Genomic DNA, 19,421 nt, shown 5'->3' with positions numbered 1-19,421 from the left:
ATTATTTCAGGAGCTACAGGTAAAAAAAGAAAAAAAAAAACACATGATCCTGCTTTTTGTCCCATTCAGCTGATATAAGCTGCATGTTATTTCATTTGGTCAACACAACTAATTTAACAATCAACATGCGTGAAGGCTAACGGTAGGTTCACATTACATTATTTTTTTAAGCTTTTGAAGTAATATTATTCCAATAAAAAGTTAAGAATATCATGTGCACCTAATGAAAAAGTTTTAGTGCAAATTTATCCTTTAACCCGTATAAATTTAAGAATCTTATAATGATACGGAGTCATGGATGATAAGCACGATCTGCAATTTGCATTCTCAGAAGGTCATATTTGTCACTCTATATTGTCTATCTAACTAACTAGATATAAATAAATGATAGGTGAATTCTGGCCTTCATTAATAAGGATTACATTGATTAATCAGGAAATAAACAATATTAAATATATAGTAACGAGTCTTATTTTATCTGATGATAAGGAAATATTTTACTCATAAATCATAATTTATGATTTATTTTCATATTGAAAAAACATAAATAAAACAAATATGAATAATAGGCCGGGCCCTGGGTGGACATTGGGGTGGGATGACACGTGGCACGGCAAATGGGGTGAGCCGAAGATGCTGAACAAATGGGCAAAAGGCATTCGGGATGTCGGTGCAGGCTTTTGTCGCTTACGCTCCCTCTAGTTTTCAATTTTCATGTCACTTGAAATTCATATCCTCCCAGGCTCCATTTGCTATGTCTAGTGATAATAATTTAAAAATGAGTAATCACCCCCATATCATATAATTGTATCTTTATTTTATTTATAAAATATTTCTCAAACTCTTTATATATCATTTTTATCAAGCTCGTTAATATCAATATAAAAAAATTAAAAAAAATAAAAGTACATAAAATTTTAAATATATATATATATACAACAAATTTCAAAACTGACATCATGTTATTTTTTTTTATGAAAGATAATTTTAAAAATATTTTTTAAATATTATATAAAAGATCACATAATAACTTATGAATGGAATTAAATGGATATTCTTAAATAAAATCAGAAAAAGTAAAATACATAATGTCAAGTTACATTTTTGATTGGGTCATTCACATTATCAAAAACTTATCCACATCTATCAACTCATACTTGGTCCTACAAAGTATGATAGTCCTTTATAATATAATAAAATAAATGTTTTAATTTTTAATATGAGAGATAGTTATATTTAATATCTAATTTTATTTTAAACACAATTACTTTTAATGAGAGAATACAAGTGCGTGATAAAAAAAACCATTTATCCCCACCCATCTTATTTATTTCATTGTAGATGTTCCTTGTCGGGCCCCATTTGTACTCCCTCCACTCCTTATTATGGTGTGCACCTTCTATTAATTTTTTTTTATTCTTAATGCACAATATTTGATGGAATATTAATTACATTTTTTTAAACATTATCTCTATTTAAACTCATCAATTATGAGAGAGAATGTAATATAAATTTAAATTTTTTTATCTAAACAAGATATAATTATAAGTCTTTTTATTTGCAGATAAAGTTGAAGACTTGGAGTATGATTGATTTACTTTTTAAATAAGATTGGGGTAGCCTAAACTTCAATTAGAAGGTAAAAAAAATCCATTACAAGATCTAATATCTTGTTTGGATGATAAAAAAAAACACCAAAGGAACTTTTGGGACCAAATGTGCATTTCCAAGAAAGCCATCTGAATGAGCTTCTTGACTGAGGCAATGTTGGTCGAACTTTAAAATAATTACAACAAATATTAGCTTGTCTTTTATTATTAACCTGTCACCTCATCCTGCAGCCTCTTCTTTGCTATGGCTTCCTCACTTTAATAAGGGTCGACCCTTGCCTCCTTCTCCTTCACCCCCTCCTCTTTTTCGTAAGGTCTTTAAATATAGTTTTTTCATTAATTCTTGATTGTGAATAAGTTTCTCGTAAGGTCTTTAAATATAGTTTTTTCATTAATACACTCTTTTGAACAAATTATTAACTTTAAGTTTAATATTTTTCTAAAAATATCAAATTAATTACAAAAAATAAATACAAGAAAATGTATGTATATTTTTATTATTATATATCTCAATTGATTATTGAATAAAATCATTTAAATAATTTTTAATTTGTCCAATTCACTTTTTAAAAAAAATATATTCAAATATAAGTTACGTTAAAATCATAAATTTTTTTTTTAACTTTAGTTACAAATTTTTTTGATCTAAACATACACTTAGTGACTTTTCTTTAATTTTATTAAAATAATTAAAAGTGTTTTATAATAGAGATTAAAAGGAGTATGTCCCTTTCAAATACAAGCATGACTGTAGCTCGATTCCCAAATGTTTAATCCAAGTTTGGTCTCTGCCCAAAAGACCCAAAAAAAAAAATTTTACAAATCTTTTTGGAAAATATATATTAAAAAATCTTTTTTAAAAATACGTAATTATTGTCATTTAAAATATATTCTTCACAAAATAAACATAAAAATCAAAATTAATTTTTTAAAAATTATATTCCATCAACAGCTATCAATTATTTTTACACAATATTAAGTTAAAGTCAAATTTTAAACTTTGAAAGAGATTAACAAAATTGTAATGATAGATAAAAAAATTTAAAAAAATCATAAAAATAATATAATTCATGATAATTATAAAAAAAATAACACCATAAAATAAATATTATCCATAAAAAGTAAAAAATGACATATGTTCGGGTCAAATTGGGCAGCATATGGTTAGACCACTACTTGGCACCCGGCCTAATGTACCTAAATGGCTCGTGCAAGGCTGGGATAACCAGATTTTCTAACTAAGTACACTGTCCTAGTTGAAAGTATATATCTGTTCCATGTCCCATTAATTTACATGCAAGCGACGGTAGATCAATTTAATTACTCAGCTAAAGTTTGTTGCTGCTATCCTGATTTTTTTTTTTCAAGATTTCTCTTAATATAAGTTTTTTTTTTTTTTTTGCCAAGCTCGGCATATGTATTTGATCTTGCATATGATTTTTTAATGTTAAATACAAGGAACATATTGAAAATTTTTCATGGTAAAAAATGTTAGTCCCTTCTTTAAATTATTCGAATAATGAAATGCCTTTTTCTTAAATATTTCTTATTTATATGTGGATCCATAAAAAACTAGAAGGGGGAAATAAAGGAGAACATTGAAATTAATTCAATTTTCTGCGAAGGGATGTCAACATATAGTTAGGGATAAATTTTAAAAAATAATTATAAATTTTAAGCAATTTCTTAATACATGTATGAAAATCAAATCATCATTTTTTTCACTAGGAAGCAAGTGTTTCAAACTTTGAAGTTAAAATTTTATGCATAAATTACTTGTTGAACATCAATATCTACAATCACTTTTGTAAAAAAAAAAATATTATTCACAAATTATGAATAGTGCAATTTTTTACATAGTGCTTAAATTTTTTAAGAGATTAATTTAATGACTGCTTGTTGTGAGGATACATCAAGGAAAAAAAAAATAATTGATTCACACTACATATGGCCAATAATGCCCACCGACATGTTTTAATATCCTATATTCATATTTTAATAATGTACTCTGGGGCAGGAAACTGTAAAACAAGCCTTCATTGTTATTTGGTACTTTTGAAAATAAAAGAAAGAACGGAGGGCATAGCAAATTCGATTAATTACAAAGTATCATGCCATCTGAGTATGACGCACCTCAAGTCCTCAAGAGCACACGCCGTACAATATAATTGTCGCTAATTTCCCTTTTTAATTATTTTTAATTTTAATTTTTGTGGGCTACATAATTTGATGCCTTCCATGTCATGTTATGGATACACGTGTCTTGTGCTAAATGGTAGATTGGGTGCAAAGGGTCACGTGAAAGGCATGAAACATTCATAGGAATCATGTGCAAGGACGAGAGGGAGCACATGGCTCGGGCACGACCAGGCGTCACTCCCAGCTTGTTGGCTAACCAAACGTACCGTTGCGTTTGATTTTGGCTCAACTCTAAAATATTCTAAAAAATAGAAATATGAAAAATGTTTATTTAAAATATAATTATCATCGCTAAAAATAAGATTGAAAAGGAAAAAAAAAATGTATATGTCCAAGCCGAGCCAAATAGGGCAAGATTTGACCCTAGCTCAATGCTTGCCTATGGTTGAATTTTGAATGGCTCGGCCGCTCAGGCAAGATAAGACTTATAGAACAATTGTGCCATTTGGACACACGACTTTTAAATTAATGAACTAAATAGAAAATTTGTGAAAAATTATTCGATTATATGTGCTCTTTTCTCTATTGTTAAAATGCATGTGTAAGATTTTTTCCACTACCTTTGATCTTGAATGTTCAATTTATTTATAAAAATTTTAAAAAAATAAAACTTTAAATTCTCATACTTTGCTCGAATTTTGCTATGGATCTCTGCATTTTTTTTTGTGTTCTAAGTTTTCATACTTTTATTTTTTAATATTCTAACTAGGTCCCTCCATGAGTAGTATTATAAAGACATAAAACACCTAACATTAAAAGTGTAGAAACCTATAACAAAATTTGAACAAAGAATGTGGGTTTAAAATTATGTTTTCCCTACATTTAATCACCGTGTGAAACACACAATGAGAAATTTTAGTTTCCAGTGAGAATGAAGGAACAAATTATAATCTAATATTTAGTATCTTTTAATTTGTTATGAGGCATTTGAGGATCAATAACTGGATACAAAACTAAAAGTGTGAAAGAAGCCTTAAATTCATTAATTAAATTTTAGTTTGTGATGGGAACCAAAGAACAAGTCAAAATCTAACATTTAACATATTTGATTTGTTGTAAAGCATTTGAGAACCAATAACTACATCCAGAATCAATAGGACAAAAGAAGCCTTAATTTCTTTAATTAAAAACGTCCTACATGATCAAAGAATCTTAAAAGTAAATGAAATTCTAGAAGACTTAAGAAAAATTTTTAACATATTAGGCCTAGCTCAAGATATTCAAGCTCATGAATTCAATTATTTAGTGAATGTTCTTTCTTAAATTTAGCAAAATTAGTTTATCATATTTTAAATTCAAATTTAAATTGAGAAAAAATAGTTTATTTGTTTTAATTTTAAATAAGGATAAAATATATTCATTTGGAATCTTAGATTAACTAGGATCATGTCATTTAAATTTTTAGAGGTATATTTAAATAGTCAAACCATTTCTATTTTATAGATTTCATTAAATTAATGAATTGATTTTCATTGTGAAGCTATTTTCATGAGATAACATACCTTGAGATTTTATATTATTGTGAGATATCATTTGATTGTCCCTTATCAATTTCATTATAGATCATTTATAAATCCTAAAAACTTAGTTGCAAGTACGACATAAATTGTGAAAGTTTTATAAATATAAGATTGTGAAAGCTTGGTTGTCATTTTTTTATTTTGTACATTTATTTTTCTATTAAAAACAATCATATTTAAAATACAGTCAAATATTAAATATGAATATTTTTTTCAAGTAAGGATTTGAATCATATTGTCATAGTTTGCAACATTATAAGTGATTAACTCCTTCCATCAAACCCAATCCCTGTTAACGTTGGTTGTTGTTCCACAAACTCAATTATATCTTTTACCATTTATACTATATTTATAACTAATCCATCAACTTTGATAATTATACCTTGGATTTAAATATTTATAGTTGAATTTTTTATATTTAGGAAACCTTTACAGTTTATAACTTATATATTTGCAACTAATTTTTTGATATTTATAATTTTTTGAATTTGATTGAGTTTTGAGGAAATATAACTGAGTTATGTTGTGCATTACATCTAGACATTTTTATCCATTTATTTTATTTAAATATTAGTTGCTCCTGTCATTTCACAAATTTGAGGTCCTCATATGTAATTATCCCTTTTCTTGGCCGAATTCACAATTTCTGTTCTGCTTGACATTAGTCACGTATTTTTTTGTTCAAGAGGAAAGGAAAAAGAAAGTTGAGAAGCAAAATTTCATTGTGATGTATAATGGAAACACAATGTACTAGGCCCAACGTTGTGTTTTTCTTTTCTTGTGGTTCAGTGAGAGGCAGAGTCTTTAATATCAATAAAAAAAACTATTAAAATGATTTAATATAAAATTTGAACTTAATGAATCAGATAATTTTTAAAACTTAAATTTTCACTTATTAATTGTTAATCTCTTTTGGCCAATTTTTTTTCAAATATTAATATTTACTTATTATAAATTTTTGTTTGATATTAATTTATTTTAGAGATCTTGATATTGTTCTCAACAATGTTGGCTCCAGGACAATGAGAAGCAAGCCAAGGGAAGATCACAATAGAAGACTCGGGAAGAACATTTATGGTAAACAAGGACCAAATAATTATGAAATTGCTTTGCAAAATCAGAAGACTTAAATATAATTAAAAATTGTTATAAAAAGACAAAACCACCCCTCACATACTCTTTTAACAGCAATTACTCATTTAAGAAAAAAATAAGTTTCATTTTTATTTTAATAACAGTCAATGCACTTATTTACAACTCCAAAAAATTAAATTGGTGGTATAGAAAAATAAGTATTGTGATTTAATACATAAGTCCCCATTCAGAAAAAAAATAATTCCATTTTCATTTTAACAAGAATTAATTACTTCATTAGTAACTCCAAAATATTAACTTGGTGATAGAGAGAAAGTGTTATAATTTGGTGAACAAATCTCTATTTTAAAAAAAATAAATCTAATTTTTACTTTAATAACAATCAATTCTTTCACTACAACAAATATATAAACACGTGTGTGTGTGAGAGAGAGGGTTAGTTTTATATTTTCATAATAAATTTTAATTACGTTTAAGTCCTCTAATTTTGTAGAGCAATTTCAGAATTACTGGACCCTTACTTGCAATAAATGTTCTTCCCAAGTTCTTTACTGTGATTGTCCCCAAAAATATGGAAGTTTGTTTTTTTTGTGTCGCATGTCTTCTAGCTTCAAAGACTTCATGGGCTACTCGTCTAGATTAACAATAAAGCCCAAGATGTTGCTTGCCAAGGCCCAGAACTATGAGCATGTCTCCAAAAATCGGTTTTTAGGAGTCCAGACGCATCAAAGTTTTGATCAAAATATTTTATGCACCTACGCATGGTTCCAGTGACAAAGTAATCACCTTACATGAGAGAGTTGGTGGGTTTTATCTCCCACCCTGCAGGATTAACCTCCTTTCAAAAAAAAAAAAAAAATTGTTTGGAATGCCCATGAAACTAACAATACAAATATAAAAAAGATTTTAATTAATTTCTATTTCTCTTTTAGTTTACATATTCTTTTTATTTAAAATTTAAAATTTTACTTTTCCATTTTTTATAGAATCTTCTATCCCCTTGTGTCCTCTCCAACCAAATAGTAAGTGTGCCATTGATTGATGGCGAAAAAAAAAAAAAAGAGCATGAATTGTGAGGTTCTCGAATTTTCACAAATGTAAGCTATTGATAATCACATTTGGCACAAAAATATTTAAAAAATGATATATAAAAATAAGCATCCTTAAAAAGGATTGATTATCCATTAAAAAAAATTTAGATCTTGAGCTTATATTCTTAACAAATCACCTGTAGTATGTTCTAGAAGAAAATACCTTTATCAAATTATAAAATGTTTGTTTTGTTTAAAATGACAAGTAAAAAAATTGTAAACAAGCGCGTGAACGCATAAAGTGATAGACAAGCAATGAGAAAAGGGCAGGTGCTGACAGAAAAGGCCATTTCCGTGAGAATTGAGGAAGGCCCTGCTACTTGAAGAAACACATTAAAAGTGAATCTTGCAGAAAAAAATGTACAATCACGTGACATGTAGTTTAATAAATGAAAGACCTTCACAAATAAACATTAATTTAAATATTATATGATTTTCCGGAAATGAATATACATGAAAACATTATTTTTAACCCTTCAAAGTTAAAGTGATGATCGATTTGGATCAATATTTTTTATTAAAAAAATTAATCTTTAGAATTATGTTCCACTTTGATTAGTATTTTTAGATATTTCTCCTTCCTAGCTTTATTATAAGTGTCTTTTAGGTATTATTTGGCTGTTTTTTTGGGACGAAATAAAATGAAGTGGAGTAGCTAAAAATTCTATATTATTGTTTGGGAGAGTTTTTTAAAAAGGAGTGATATGACTTGAGATGGCTTTTTTAAGCCATCTTGAGTCAGAACCTTGTGATAGAGTTTTGAGATTTAATGTGAAATTTTTAGTCAAATATAGCTTGTATAATATAATAATTTTAATAAAAGAGTAAAAAATTTGATGGAGAAAGATGAGAATTATTGTCGATGGACTGCTCCCACTCTATTTTATATATTAAGATAGTATGTAAATATTAACATTAATATGGGGTGATAATTAATACATAGGAGTATATTTTTAACGAAAAGGATATAATTAATATTGATGTTATCAATGGTAAATGATAAAACTAATAATCATTATATAAATTATAAATAATATTTTAATGAGGTTTAAAGCTGCTGCCTAAGCCTAAAGCCACATACAACCTTGACACTAATATTTGACAATGGTTTAGGCTTTGGAACAAGAAAAAGAAAAGATAGAAAGTGAGATTGTGAAAGTGAAGAAGAGCAAGGTGATATAATGCAAAATTAGTATATCATGCATCTTGCTTTTTTTTTTTTAAGTAGATAATGAGTTTGACCTAATAATTAAAGTTATATTAAAATTGATTGAAGTTTTTTTTTACTGAAAAAACAATTAAAACTTTTCATTCTCTTTTACCTATAATAATAATGCAAATATCAACCACGCTTCACGTATATGATAGGAGTATTAGGGGATTTTTTTTTTTTTTTGGGAGTCCTAAGGTTGGCCTTATGGGTTACATAGCTTTGTCTTGAGCCATCGTGACTCCATTTTTTCTGACCCCGATTTAGGAGTTGGGATAAAATGACTTGATATAAATATTTTTATTATAAAATTACTCTCATTTTTATCATACACTCTGACTCTTTCACTACCTCCCACCCTAATACTAAATTATTAATACTAATTATATCTAATTTAAATATATTTATTTTTAAATTATTATTAAATAAAATTGCTCATTCCACTTATAAAACTTTTAAACAATTAAATATTTCGTTCTGTTTCACTCCACCCATTTTATTCCATTAATGACTATTTCTTTTTACACATTATATTTACGTACTCTTAATATAAGATGCTTGATGTGATATTAATTTTTTTAATATTATTTCCATTCAAACTCATTAATTATGAAAAAAAATGTAATATAAATTTAATTTTTTTAATTTAAATATAAGTAAAGTTAAAAGTTCATTTTTATATTTTTTAAACAAAAATAATGACTTAACCACCTCTTTTTTTTTTATGAAATTGTTAAAAATACTTCACAAAAAGTATGTATAAGTGGGTTACAATAATATCTGCAAGTGGGGAGAGTTTGGCAAAACCTAACCTGAACTCCGGCATTGTTTTTTTTTCTAATAAAAAAATTATAAGTATTTTGATCATATTTTATTATAATTTTTGGGATTAAACAAATTTAATTAAATATGAAAAACATGGGAGGTGCAAAATAAAGGTATCACATAAAGAAAAATATTTAAACAAACTGGATGTACCACATCATTTACAACCTATCCAATAAAAATATAATATTTAGATGACATTAAATATAAATTAATTATGATATTAATGATAGTAGAGAGAGAAAAGAAAAAAAATCAGATATGCATTCAATTATAAAAATAAAATTAATTTTAAAAACATCACATAATATTTCATTTAAATTACTTGAAACATTTTAATTAGACAAATTACAAATAATATGGTATATCTGAACTATTTAAGTATTTCTTATCACATAAAATATAGCATATTTTTTAATATTCCATAAATTAATTGAGTAGTTTTTGCCAAAAAAATTAATTGAGTAAGTTTTTTTTTTGTTAATATTTGGCATTTTAAGTGACATTTTTTGGTAATCGTTACTGTAATTAATTTATCCAATAGACTTCTCAACGATACCTTATTGTTGTCGATTTGTCATTAATTATTATTTCGCAGAAAATTCATCCGTAACTCAACGAACGACGTCGTATGTATTCGTTCTGCCCTCTCAAGGTCTGTAACATTGTCACCCTCCAACTTTTATAAAATTTCACGTATTTGTGGAGCAATTACTCGAAGTTTGAATCAAGTACAAGGGTAACTTGGGGATTGAATTTTATATATAGAATTTCGCACTCCCTCCTGCTCAATTCGTTTCTTGAAGAGGGCGAGCGATTCTAAGGAAATTCCGTTATCCATTTACATCATCTCTCTATATATTTTCTCCCGGTTCAGTCTCCTTCACAAATTAGGGTTTTTGCGTTTCGCTGTTCTTCGATTTGTAATCCGGCTACACAACCATGGTTTCTGATTCAATCACTACCGCTCCTATTCCTTCAGCTGCAAACGCGAAGAATTTGAGCAAGAAAAAAAGGGTAAGATATTGATTTCAGTGTTCATTTTGATGTTATTGTGATTATTTAGTTTATGCATTCATTTCTGTGCTATTATTTTCCTCATCCTATGGCTTCGGAGACTTCAGACCAACAGGTCTGCTAAATTAAAGCAATGTAAGATTGATGCCCGTCGCGAGCAGTGGCTTTCTCAAGGTAGGAACGGTTTTCAAGTTTCATTGATATGCATGTATATTCATCGTATACGTATTTCCATCGGTATGTTCTTTGCCTAATGTCAGTCTTTTTGTCAATATCCGTGGACGGGTATTAGTTATGGTCAAGACTAAGAATTGCAAGGACCTAGGGGACGGTGGACATGCGCCCTCCATGCCTGTTGGGGAAGCCAGCAAACGTTCATGGGAGAAATTGGAGATGATCCCTAGAGGTGAGGAGATTGATGAATCGATCCATCATGATGGCTACATGGAATCTCTATCCAATAGTCCCTCCAGTGTTGATAGTAGCATGTTGGGGGGTAATGAGTCTGGAACAAATTTCACTGGAAGCAGCAGCAGCAGTGCCGGGACCTGCTCTGGGAATGTCACTGAAGAAGAAGGCGATGATGATTGCTTGGATGATTGGGAGGCTGTGGCTGATGCATTAGCCGCCAATGACAAGCATCAAAATGCATGCTCGGAGTCACCCCCTGCTCATGAATCAGTTGTGCAAATGGTTTCGCCTCGTGAAATGACTCATGGGTCGTATTTAGGTGCACGGAATTCTAAAACCGAGAGTGATAGACTAGTTCCGTTGGCCTCTGGCAATAGCCGAGCTTGGAGGCCTGATGATGCTTTTCGTCCTCAGAGTCTTCCTAATCTTTCTAAGCAGTATAGTTTGCCAAATCCGGACTCTCGTGGAGGAGGGATCCCATCGGCTCACCCTGCTGCACCATCGCCTTGTCCAATATGCTGTGAGGATCTTGACTTGACAGATTCGTCTTTTTTACCTTGCTTGTGTGGATTTCGGCTTTGCCTCTTCTGTCACAAGAGGATTCTTGAGCAGGATGGTCGCTGTCCTGGGTGCAGGAAGCCTTATGATTGCAAATCTGTTGAGCCAGAGGCAAGCGTCCATGGAGGCAACCTGACTCTTCGTTTGGAGCGCTCACGTAGCATGATTTATAGGACATAAAGGAGTCTCAACTTGGTGCATCCTTGCTTCTGTATTCCTAGGTCTAATTTTCGTAGGTCTAGCTGTTGTAGGTATGGATTTTGTGCCCGAGGGAATCAACCTGTTTCTCAAGGCGAGTTTGGTTGTTATCTTGTGGTGCATTTGTTGATGTAGAATGCTCAGGGTGATATGTGAATAGATGAAATGGTATAGAAATTTAATAATTGAAAATTATTGTGCATGTTGTTTATTTTTCTTGTGCTATGACTTCTTCTCATATAATGTGTTCTTTCTTTACTCTTTGCTTTTTATACTCCCTTGTTGATCATCATATTAAATTCAACATGCTCATCATTGTCCTTGAATTTTATTTTATTGCATTCGCAGTTCCTTTTCTTCGCAAGCTGTTCTTGATTATTGATGCTATTTCTTCTTTGCAAGCTCTGCTTCTCTTTTTCTTGGCCTCCTTTGAAAATCCTTGTTCCTCTGATTTGAGCACCTGAAAGATGGACGCAGTAGTAATCTCATCTCACTTCTAAAGAATCTTTCTGTTGTGAGAAATACAAGACTTGAGGTATGGTAATTTATTTATGGTACTGCCAACATTTCTTTTTGTTAGCTCACCCTGTAAATCGTTTGTGCTCGCCGCTTCCTTGGTGAAGCATATTAGCTAGGTCTTGTCCTGGTTGTTTATGTTTCAAATTATTGTTCCTATAATTTTCTGGGATTGATATTTAGGTTTTTCTCTCTTGGTTTTTAGTTCTTGTCCTTTTTAAAACATATAATTTCTTTTATTGAAGATTCTAAGTGAAATGAAGGGGGTGCTAGTCTTTGGTAGATAACTTATGATATGTTTTCCACGGGTATGATTGGTTTTATCGTTCAGTTCCTTCGTTGTCAATGTTATATTTTTGACAAAGGGAGCCCAAAAAAGTAATTTGTTATTATCGAATCATGTGCTTTATTTAGAGGAAATATAAATATTTACAGAAGTAGCACCTTATCAAACTCCTCTTCATATCAGAAGGATGGGTTTATGACAGAAAAAAAAAATGTCAAAAGAAGATGAATAACGCAATACTCCAATTTATTTTAATATAATATCCCCTGTAATTGTTCTTAGTTATTGGTATTGGAAGATGGTCGATTCACTTTTTTAAAGCTGAATTAGAGAGCAATTTGTTTGCATAGAAGATTTCTATTTTTCTTCAATTTTCTCATTATTTATGCGCTGCACCAAACATGGGCTGGAATGACTAGAATATGGCCATCCTTGTCTTTCTTGGTTGGAATTGGATGGGGGATGATGGGAAGTTTTAGCAAATTTTGGGAGATTATTGAATTAGCTGATTATGACAGATTTTGCACCCATCTCTTATTGATTAATAATTATAATCTTAATCATACTTTCATGGCCATATTAGCTGCCTAATTTGTAGGGAAAAGAACGACCATCTATTTTATGGTCACGGATGCATCTCGCCGTGGTAACATTGAGCTTTAGCTAAGTTAAAAGGAGGCTCTCTCTCCTAAGAAGTAATGCTGAGAACAGAATCAAACTAATGATGAGCTGTATCCTTTATTGATTTATCATGTTGCATGGTGTATTTCGGTGGGATTTAGTTCGATTAGAGTGCACATGATTTTCTGCACGTTCATTTCAAGGTTCTGGAAATGGGAAGGTGGGTAAGATGTAATGAAGCTGTGCTCAGTTTGCAAAGGCTCGAATTATATGGTTTTAGCAAGAGCTAGACTTTTTATTGAAGATTCTTAGGGGCGGTCAAGTTTTGTGAGGGATCATTTTTGTCTGCATTCTGTCGCCTTATGAGGTTCCCATACTGTATAAAGGATTCACTTGCCGTAGTGTATGTCTCTTGTGGGATGTCTCAGCCATGACAAAAGATTCTTTTCAAGAAAATTGAAGTATTTTCTTCCTTCCTGTCTAGATTTTTATTATGATTTGATTTTCAGGGTGCCTCAATGCTCTGGTACCTCGTGTCCTTTTTTCTCAAAGTAAATCTCTCCATTAAAAATATGATACAAATGAATTTTAATGTACTGCGAATATGTAATTGACGATCTGTTAACGGAAGCATCAGATTGATGAGCGTTTATGCGTGTCCATCTCTCAATATAAATGAGAGGGGGGGGCGATGTATATTGGGCTTTTAGCTTGATCTGCAGATAATTTGTAAAAATTGATATGCAGAACTGATAGTTTAAGTAGGCTTGAACGGCAGCCTGACCGTCACCGGTTGTCAGCCAGTTGTTGGTTGAGGAATTACTTATGATTGCTAGGAGAAAAAAGTGAAGCGCATTTTCCCTCGCTGGGTTGAGAGGAAAAAATTGTAAGGAAGAGAAAATTAAAGAGAAAATATTATGTGGAATTCATGTATTTTTTTTCTCCAATTTTTAAATTCAATTTTTCCTTCAACTCTTCTTTCCAAGCATGAAAAGATTTTTAAGAGAAAACTTTACTCTCAAATTTATGAGATACTTTTAACTATTTCATCAAAACAAAAGAAAGTTAGGTAGGTCATTAATTTTATTTAAAAGTAGTATTAACTTCTTATTTTATTTTTATTTAAATAGTTTTTTAAATTTGTATTAACTCTTTCAGTGTGTTATATTGAACAAATGTAATTAATATTTCATTTCGTGTCTTATATAAAAAAGATCAAAGAATCCTTCTAGAAGGACCTTTGCAAGCAGAATTGGAGAGACTATTTAATAATTTTATAAATAAAATTTAAACTTAGATAAAATAATGTGCATTAAATATATTTTTATTTCATTAGTTTTTGTTTAAAAAGTATTTGTATTCCATTACTAGTATAAAATGAAAATTATATAAATGATATGCTAAAATTTCAAGTTTTATTATATCTAAATAATTTTTTAAAAATAACAAGATTATTATTGTCCATATGAAATTAACAACTTTTCTCACTTCTCTATTTTTTTTAGGCCAGGCAAGCACATGAAGAGAAAATCACGTCTCTTTACTTCCCCCCCCCCCAAAAAAAATTTCTCTATCTCATTTTCTTTTCTTCTTATTTTCTCTTATTGGCCAAGCATGCATTAATATTATTTAAAAAAAAATCAAATTTTCTCTCCTCTTTTCCCGCAGCTTAAACTGCTCAAATTTAAATATTCTACGCAAATGGACAGGGCAAATTTCTAGTTCTAGGTGGGAAACAAAGGAAGAACACTATAGAAATAATAATGTGTTTTTGTACATTGTATAGAGGTTGAAAAATGATTGCGTTGTTTAAGGTTCATTAAGTGTAGTGCCACTCTCCTTTTCTTTTTCTGCTATGGAAAAAAAATATGGATGCGAAGTGCAGGTCGTAGTTTCTTGGGGGAAAACTGGCAGAGGCAGGGTGTGGTCAGTCAAGCAAGGGTTTTATAGTTCTGTAAGTTCTTGTTTAATCTAATCTTATTTCATTAATCAAAAAAGAAAGTAAATCCAAATTAAATTTACAGATCCAGATATCAGATTATTATTGGGCCGCAAAAATTAAATTAATCAAAATGTATAAACATGATTGAAAGATAGTTAATTAATTAATTAATATTCAAAATAACTTTTGAATTATAATTATAAATTACAAATATTAGTGGGTTACTTGACCTGAAAGGAACCCATGTTAATTAATATCAATATTAATATAAAATGAAAAATATACAAGAAGCATTTTGAATGAATTATCAATAAGGTAATTTATCTTCATATTCATGTAGTATATGAAATGGAAAACTAATTTTATAGAACAAGTAAGAGAACATGAAGAAAGGGATAAAAATACGGGAAGCTTTCTCTCAAATAAGTCCATGCAGACTCTTCTTCCTGTACTCTTCTCAAAGCCTGAGTACTCAGAAACTTTACTCACTCACCGGTGAAGCAAGTTGTTCTAAAAAGAAGCCTGTCTCCAGAAATCAATTTAAAGTTGTTATACGGTGTAGTAACACCAGAGATTCACTCAAGGGAATTGGGAAACAAGTTCGAGGAATTTAACCTCGGAATATATAATACATAACATATTACATGATACAATCGTGGAAAACGACAAAGCCGTGGTCATCCCAGCAACCACTACACAAGAAATACATGCTAAATTATTTTGACTGAAACTGAAATGAAACACGCGGATATTTGTGCAGCCTAGCACACAAATTTGCCTGACTTGTAATCCTGGGGCAGCTTGCCCTTCCACCACCTCATAAAAGTGGTCTCTTCCAACAACACATCCTTCAGAATCTCACCTCTCACACCCCACCTGTCGAGTTCAACTTCAAGCTTCTCAACCCTCTCCTTGAATTCTCTATCAAACGCTCCCTTGTTCGTCTTGCTCACCAGCTCCTCCGCCTCAGCCCAGAAGCACGACTCCGAGCAGGCCCCTGTCTCCATTCTCATGTCATGCTCAAGCCATCTCTGTGTGTATCTGTACCGTTTAGGCCTGGCCCTGTCCATGTACGGCCCCGTGTCTTCATTCTTCAAGTGTCTGTAGTAGTTTGCTATGTCCAGTGGTTCCACCAATCGCCGGAACTGAGTTCCCATCTCCACCCACTCTGCCTTGCCTTCGAACTCGTCTGGTAGTTCGTACCTCTTCAGCATTTCGATGATCTCGTCCCACACGCCTGCCAGCAATAGCCTCTTCACATTCGCTTTGAAGTCTTTCTCATCTTTTTGAAGCTTGAACGCATCGTAGTATCCCACTCCTTGGATTCTACTCACTTCTTTGTAATCTTCTAGCTCCCTCATTGTTGCCTGAGCTTTCTTTTTGTCTATCTTTGCCTCGTTTCTGTACTTTTGTTTTTCCAGCTCCCCCGCAGCTCTCAGACACAGTCTCGCTCTTGTTCCCTGAAATCCCACACAAGTCATGCGTTCTGTTAGATTTTCATGCAGAATCAAGAATATGAACCAGAAATATTCTCAGTTTCTGAAGCCATGGGGGGTTTCTATTTTTAGTATCAGTGCTTAATCGTTAGTTGCTATATCTAGTTTAGTAACTCTGAGAATACCATATAAGACTATGTATGCATAAAACTCATTCAATACAGTACATGGAATCAGAAATGATTGGAGATAACAATAAATAGCCATTCAACTATTTATCTTCATTAAAACTTTCCAAAAATACAGCAATGAATAAAGATTTTCTGCTGTCATTAATCATGTATTCCTAAAGACAGCACATATAAATATAGAATGAGACTGTACAAGACTCGCTTTTCTTTTTGTACTAACGAGCAACAAATTGTATTTTCCTTTTTCTATGTCAATCCCATTTAGATTTACATCCACTGGCACTTATTTAAAACTGGAAAGTGAATATATATCAGAGGAACCAACCAATAAAAAGGTATATAAAGAGAAATGGTAAGGTATTATGACTACTTACGAGTCCAAGATCATTGAGGGCACTGTCAACATTTGCAGCATCATTATCATTATTAGAACAATCACCTGCAGACAAAGGAACCTCCTCAAGCTTATCCAAATAAACCACATTCTGCATCTGGAAGCTCTCTTTAAGTTCCTCTTCATAATTCAAATGCTGCAATACCTTCTCCCTCGCCACTTGATCTCCTTGTCCGTCCTCACTCAACACAGCACTGTGAAACAACACCTGAAGCACGGCCTCTGAGTTCTTCACCACCATCAGTTTTCCATTTCCTGTGCACAACACAAACGTCCCAAATGGCTTGTACGGACTCAGAACCACAAAGTTCTTCACCGTTTCCAGCAGCAAGTTGGTGCTTCCCATGAGACTACAAGCTCGATGGCTCGTCACCATCGCCGCGTTCTTCAGCACGGAGTTGTAAAACTCCGAGTACCTGATCGGTTCCGGTGATGAGGATCTGTTCTTCTGGCTCAGGACCTGGAGAATTGGGTCCATGGTTCGCTCCACAGACGAGAACGGAGCGAGGGAGATTCGCGGCACGATGTCATATCTCAGGACAAAGTGGATGAAATGACGAGACCAGTTTTCTCGTTTGGTCGCGTGAGAAAATATGTGGTTCCCGACCAAAGGAGATCCGAAAGTCACACAGACAGGAGGGTTGGGTTTCGTATTCGTTAGTTTCCGGTCTTGCTCTAATTTCCATAGTGTCACCAGAATCGCAATCGCAGCGCCCGAGGAGTGGCCCGTGAACACTATTCTCTTCCCGTCTTTCGTGGCTTTGTCCACCTGCAGATTCAAGTTTCATATAACTCATGAACTTCTAGAAATAGAAGGCAACACATCAGTTAATTACCAGAAAACTAACAAACAAACAACGTTGATTTGGCAAGTTGAAGAAGGGGGTTGAGGCTGTTTGACTCAGAATTACCTCTGATTTGAAGGATTGACTGGTGGCTAAGGCTTCGAATCTGGTGAAGAAGGCTTTGTTGACCAGAGCAGTTTCGTCGTTACCGATGCTTCTGAGTGAGGGAAAGAAAGAGAGATCGATTTTGGTGTCGCCGAAAGTTTGATCAGCGTAGAAATCAGAGACGGACCAGGACGGAGCGAAGCTGAAGATGAGTTCAGAAGAAGTGCCGGAACGATGCTTTTCGGTGAGAAAAGTTTTGTCTTTGTGAGATTTGTAGGCGCGTTCACATGCCTTCTTGATTAGGTCTTCTCTAATACCAAGGGCGTCTCCGATTCTCTCGCTCGCCATATCTCTGCTCTGTGAAAGTGTTGTGAGTGCCTCATGGTGGAGCTCAGATTTAAAGAACATGGCGATGGATGCTGAGGATGTTGAGGTAATTTGAATAATGTTGACCAGATGACTTGAGGCTGGGTTGACTGCAAAAGGTGTGGCCGCGGGAGTGGGACCCTCAAAAATCATACGAAAATACTATTACGAGCTGTTCAGCCAACAGGACAAGATAAGCGCGTCGAACAATTCTACTGGCCGTAGATATATATTTAATTGGAAAGCAGAACAAGAATCTGTGCTAGGAGCAGAACAAGAATGCCTAACCTTCGCGGAAACTGGAGAGTAGAAACCTCGCCCATTCTAAAACGTGAGAGAACGACAAATAAAACCGAACAAACAATCCAGCCATACGGCAGAATCTGTACTCCACATTGTTCGGTTGGTTCCTCTCCCACAAAATTTAGTATTTATTGTGTCCGATCTTATTTACTCGTTTGATTAAAAAATATAAAATATTTTTAATTAAACCTCACTTTTAATAAAATAATTAATTATTTTAAAACTAACACTATTTTTATATATCTACTTTTATTTAATTGGTTAGTGTTTTACCTTAAATAAATATAAAGTTATAATAAATATTATGTTATAGATATTCATAACTTATGGTTTTAAGAATTTCTTTATTTTTAATGTTCTAATAAATAGTATGAAAGAAATTTTTTATTGTTAATTAGGGTTGAGCATTTTACCTATGTACCTGCCCGACCCATTGCCAAACAGGTCAACCCATACCTATAAAATGAAGTAAGGAAACAGGTATGGGCAGGTGCTTATAGGCCACCCTCGTATATACTCATTTTTTTGGCCATTTTTTCAATTAGAACCCCCAACCTAGTCACCACTCATTCACTCACTACTTTAAGTCTTGCCTTATGTCCCTGTAATTCAAGCCCTAACTTCACCAATTCATCATATTCGATTTCATCCTCCTTTGCCATTTGAGCTTCGAGCTAAGAGAATGAGAGAAACTTCATTATTTGCCTCACCTTTGGCCCATGCCTATTCGAGGTATGACCTT

The 19,421-nt window shown here is 32.2% G+C and overlaps 2 protein-coding genes across 2 annotated transcripts; one reads left to right on the top strand and one right to left on the bottom strand.

Annotated features, from left to right (window-relative positions):
- The first annotated feature begins 10,340 nt into the window (after window positions 1-10,340).
- Window positions 10,341-11,945, top strand: LOC129309770 (uncharacterized). Its single transcript, XM_054951483.1, has 3 exons — window positions 10,341-10,567; window positions 10,675-10,741; window positions 10,860-11,945. Exons 1-3 carry the CDS (start codon window positions 10,493-10,495, stop codon window positions 11,714-11,716), a joined length of 999 nt encoding a protein of 332 aa, XP_054807458.1. The 5' UTR covers window positions 10,341-10,492; the 3' UTR covers window positions 11,717-11,945.
- Window positions 11,946-15,626: 3,681 nt separating this feature from the next.
- LOC129309550 (protein EDS1L-like) lies at window positions 15,627-18,444 on the bottom strand. The gene is made up of 3 exons (XM_054951161.1): window positions 18,032-18,444; window positions 17,101-17,889; window positions 15,627-16,559 (listed from the first exon to the last, which is right to left on the bottom strand). The coding sequence occupies exons 1-3, from the start codon at window positions 18,416-18,418 to the stop codon at window positions 15,861-15,863; spliced, it is 1,875 nt and encodes a 624-aa protein (XP_054807136.1). The 5' UTR covers window positions 18,419-18,444; the 3' UTR covers window positions 15,627-15,860.
- Between the last annotated feature and the right edge of the window lie 977 nt (window positions 18,445-19,421).

The sequence above is a fragment of the Prosopis cineraria genome, unplaced genomic scaffold (genome assembly GCF_029017545.1).
Source record: "Prosopis cineraria cultivar Desert tree isolate PC_DT_omini unplaced genomic scaffold, ASM2901754v1 PC4, whole genome shotgun sequence".
In the NCBI taxonomy this organism is placed as follows: Eukaryota; Viridiplantae; Streptophyta; class Magnoliopsida; order Fabales; family Fabaceae; genus Prosopis; species Prosopis cineraria.
This window is presented reverse-complemented; position numbering and strand designations above follow the sequence as displayed.

Excerpts from the sequence above, each read along its gene's own strand:
- LOC129309770 (XM_054951483.1), top strand. The coding sequence starts at position 10,493 with ATGGTTTCTGATTCAATCACTACCGCTCCTATTCCTTCAGCTGCAAAC. Across the intron at positions 10,568-10,674 it reads ATTTGAGCAAGAAAAAAAGG|ACCAACAGGTCTGCTAAATT; the intron begins GTAAGATATTGA and ends CGGAGACTTCAG. Across the intron at positions 10,742-10,859 it reads CGAGCAGTGGCTTTCTCAAG|TTATGGTCAAGACTAAGAAT; the intron begins GTAGGAACGGTT and ends GACGGGTATTAG.
- LOC129309550 (XM_054951161.1), bottom strand. The coding sequence starts at position 18,418 with ATGTTCTTTAAATCTGAGCTCCACCATGAGGCACTCACAACACTTTCA. Across the intron at positions 17,890-18,031 it reads GTCAATCCTTCAAATCAGAG|GTGGACAAAGCCACGAAAGA; the intron begins GTAATTCTGAGT and ends TTGAATCTGCAG. Across the intron at positions 16,560-17,100 it reads CCCTCAATGATCTTGGACTC|GGAACAAGAGCGAGACTGTG; the intron begins GTAAGTAGTCAT and ends GTGGGATTTCAG.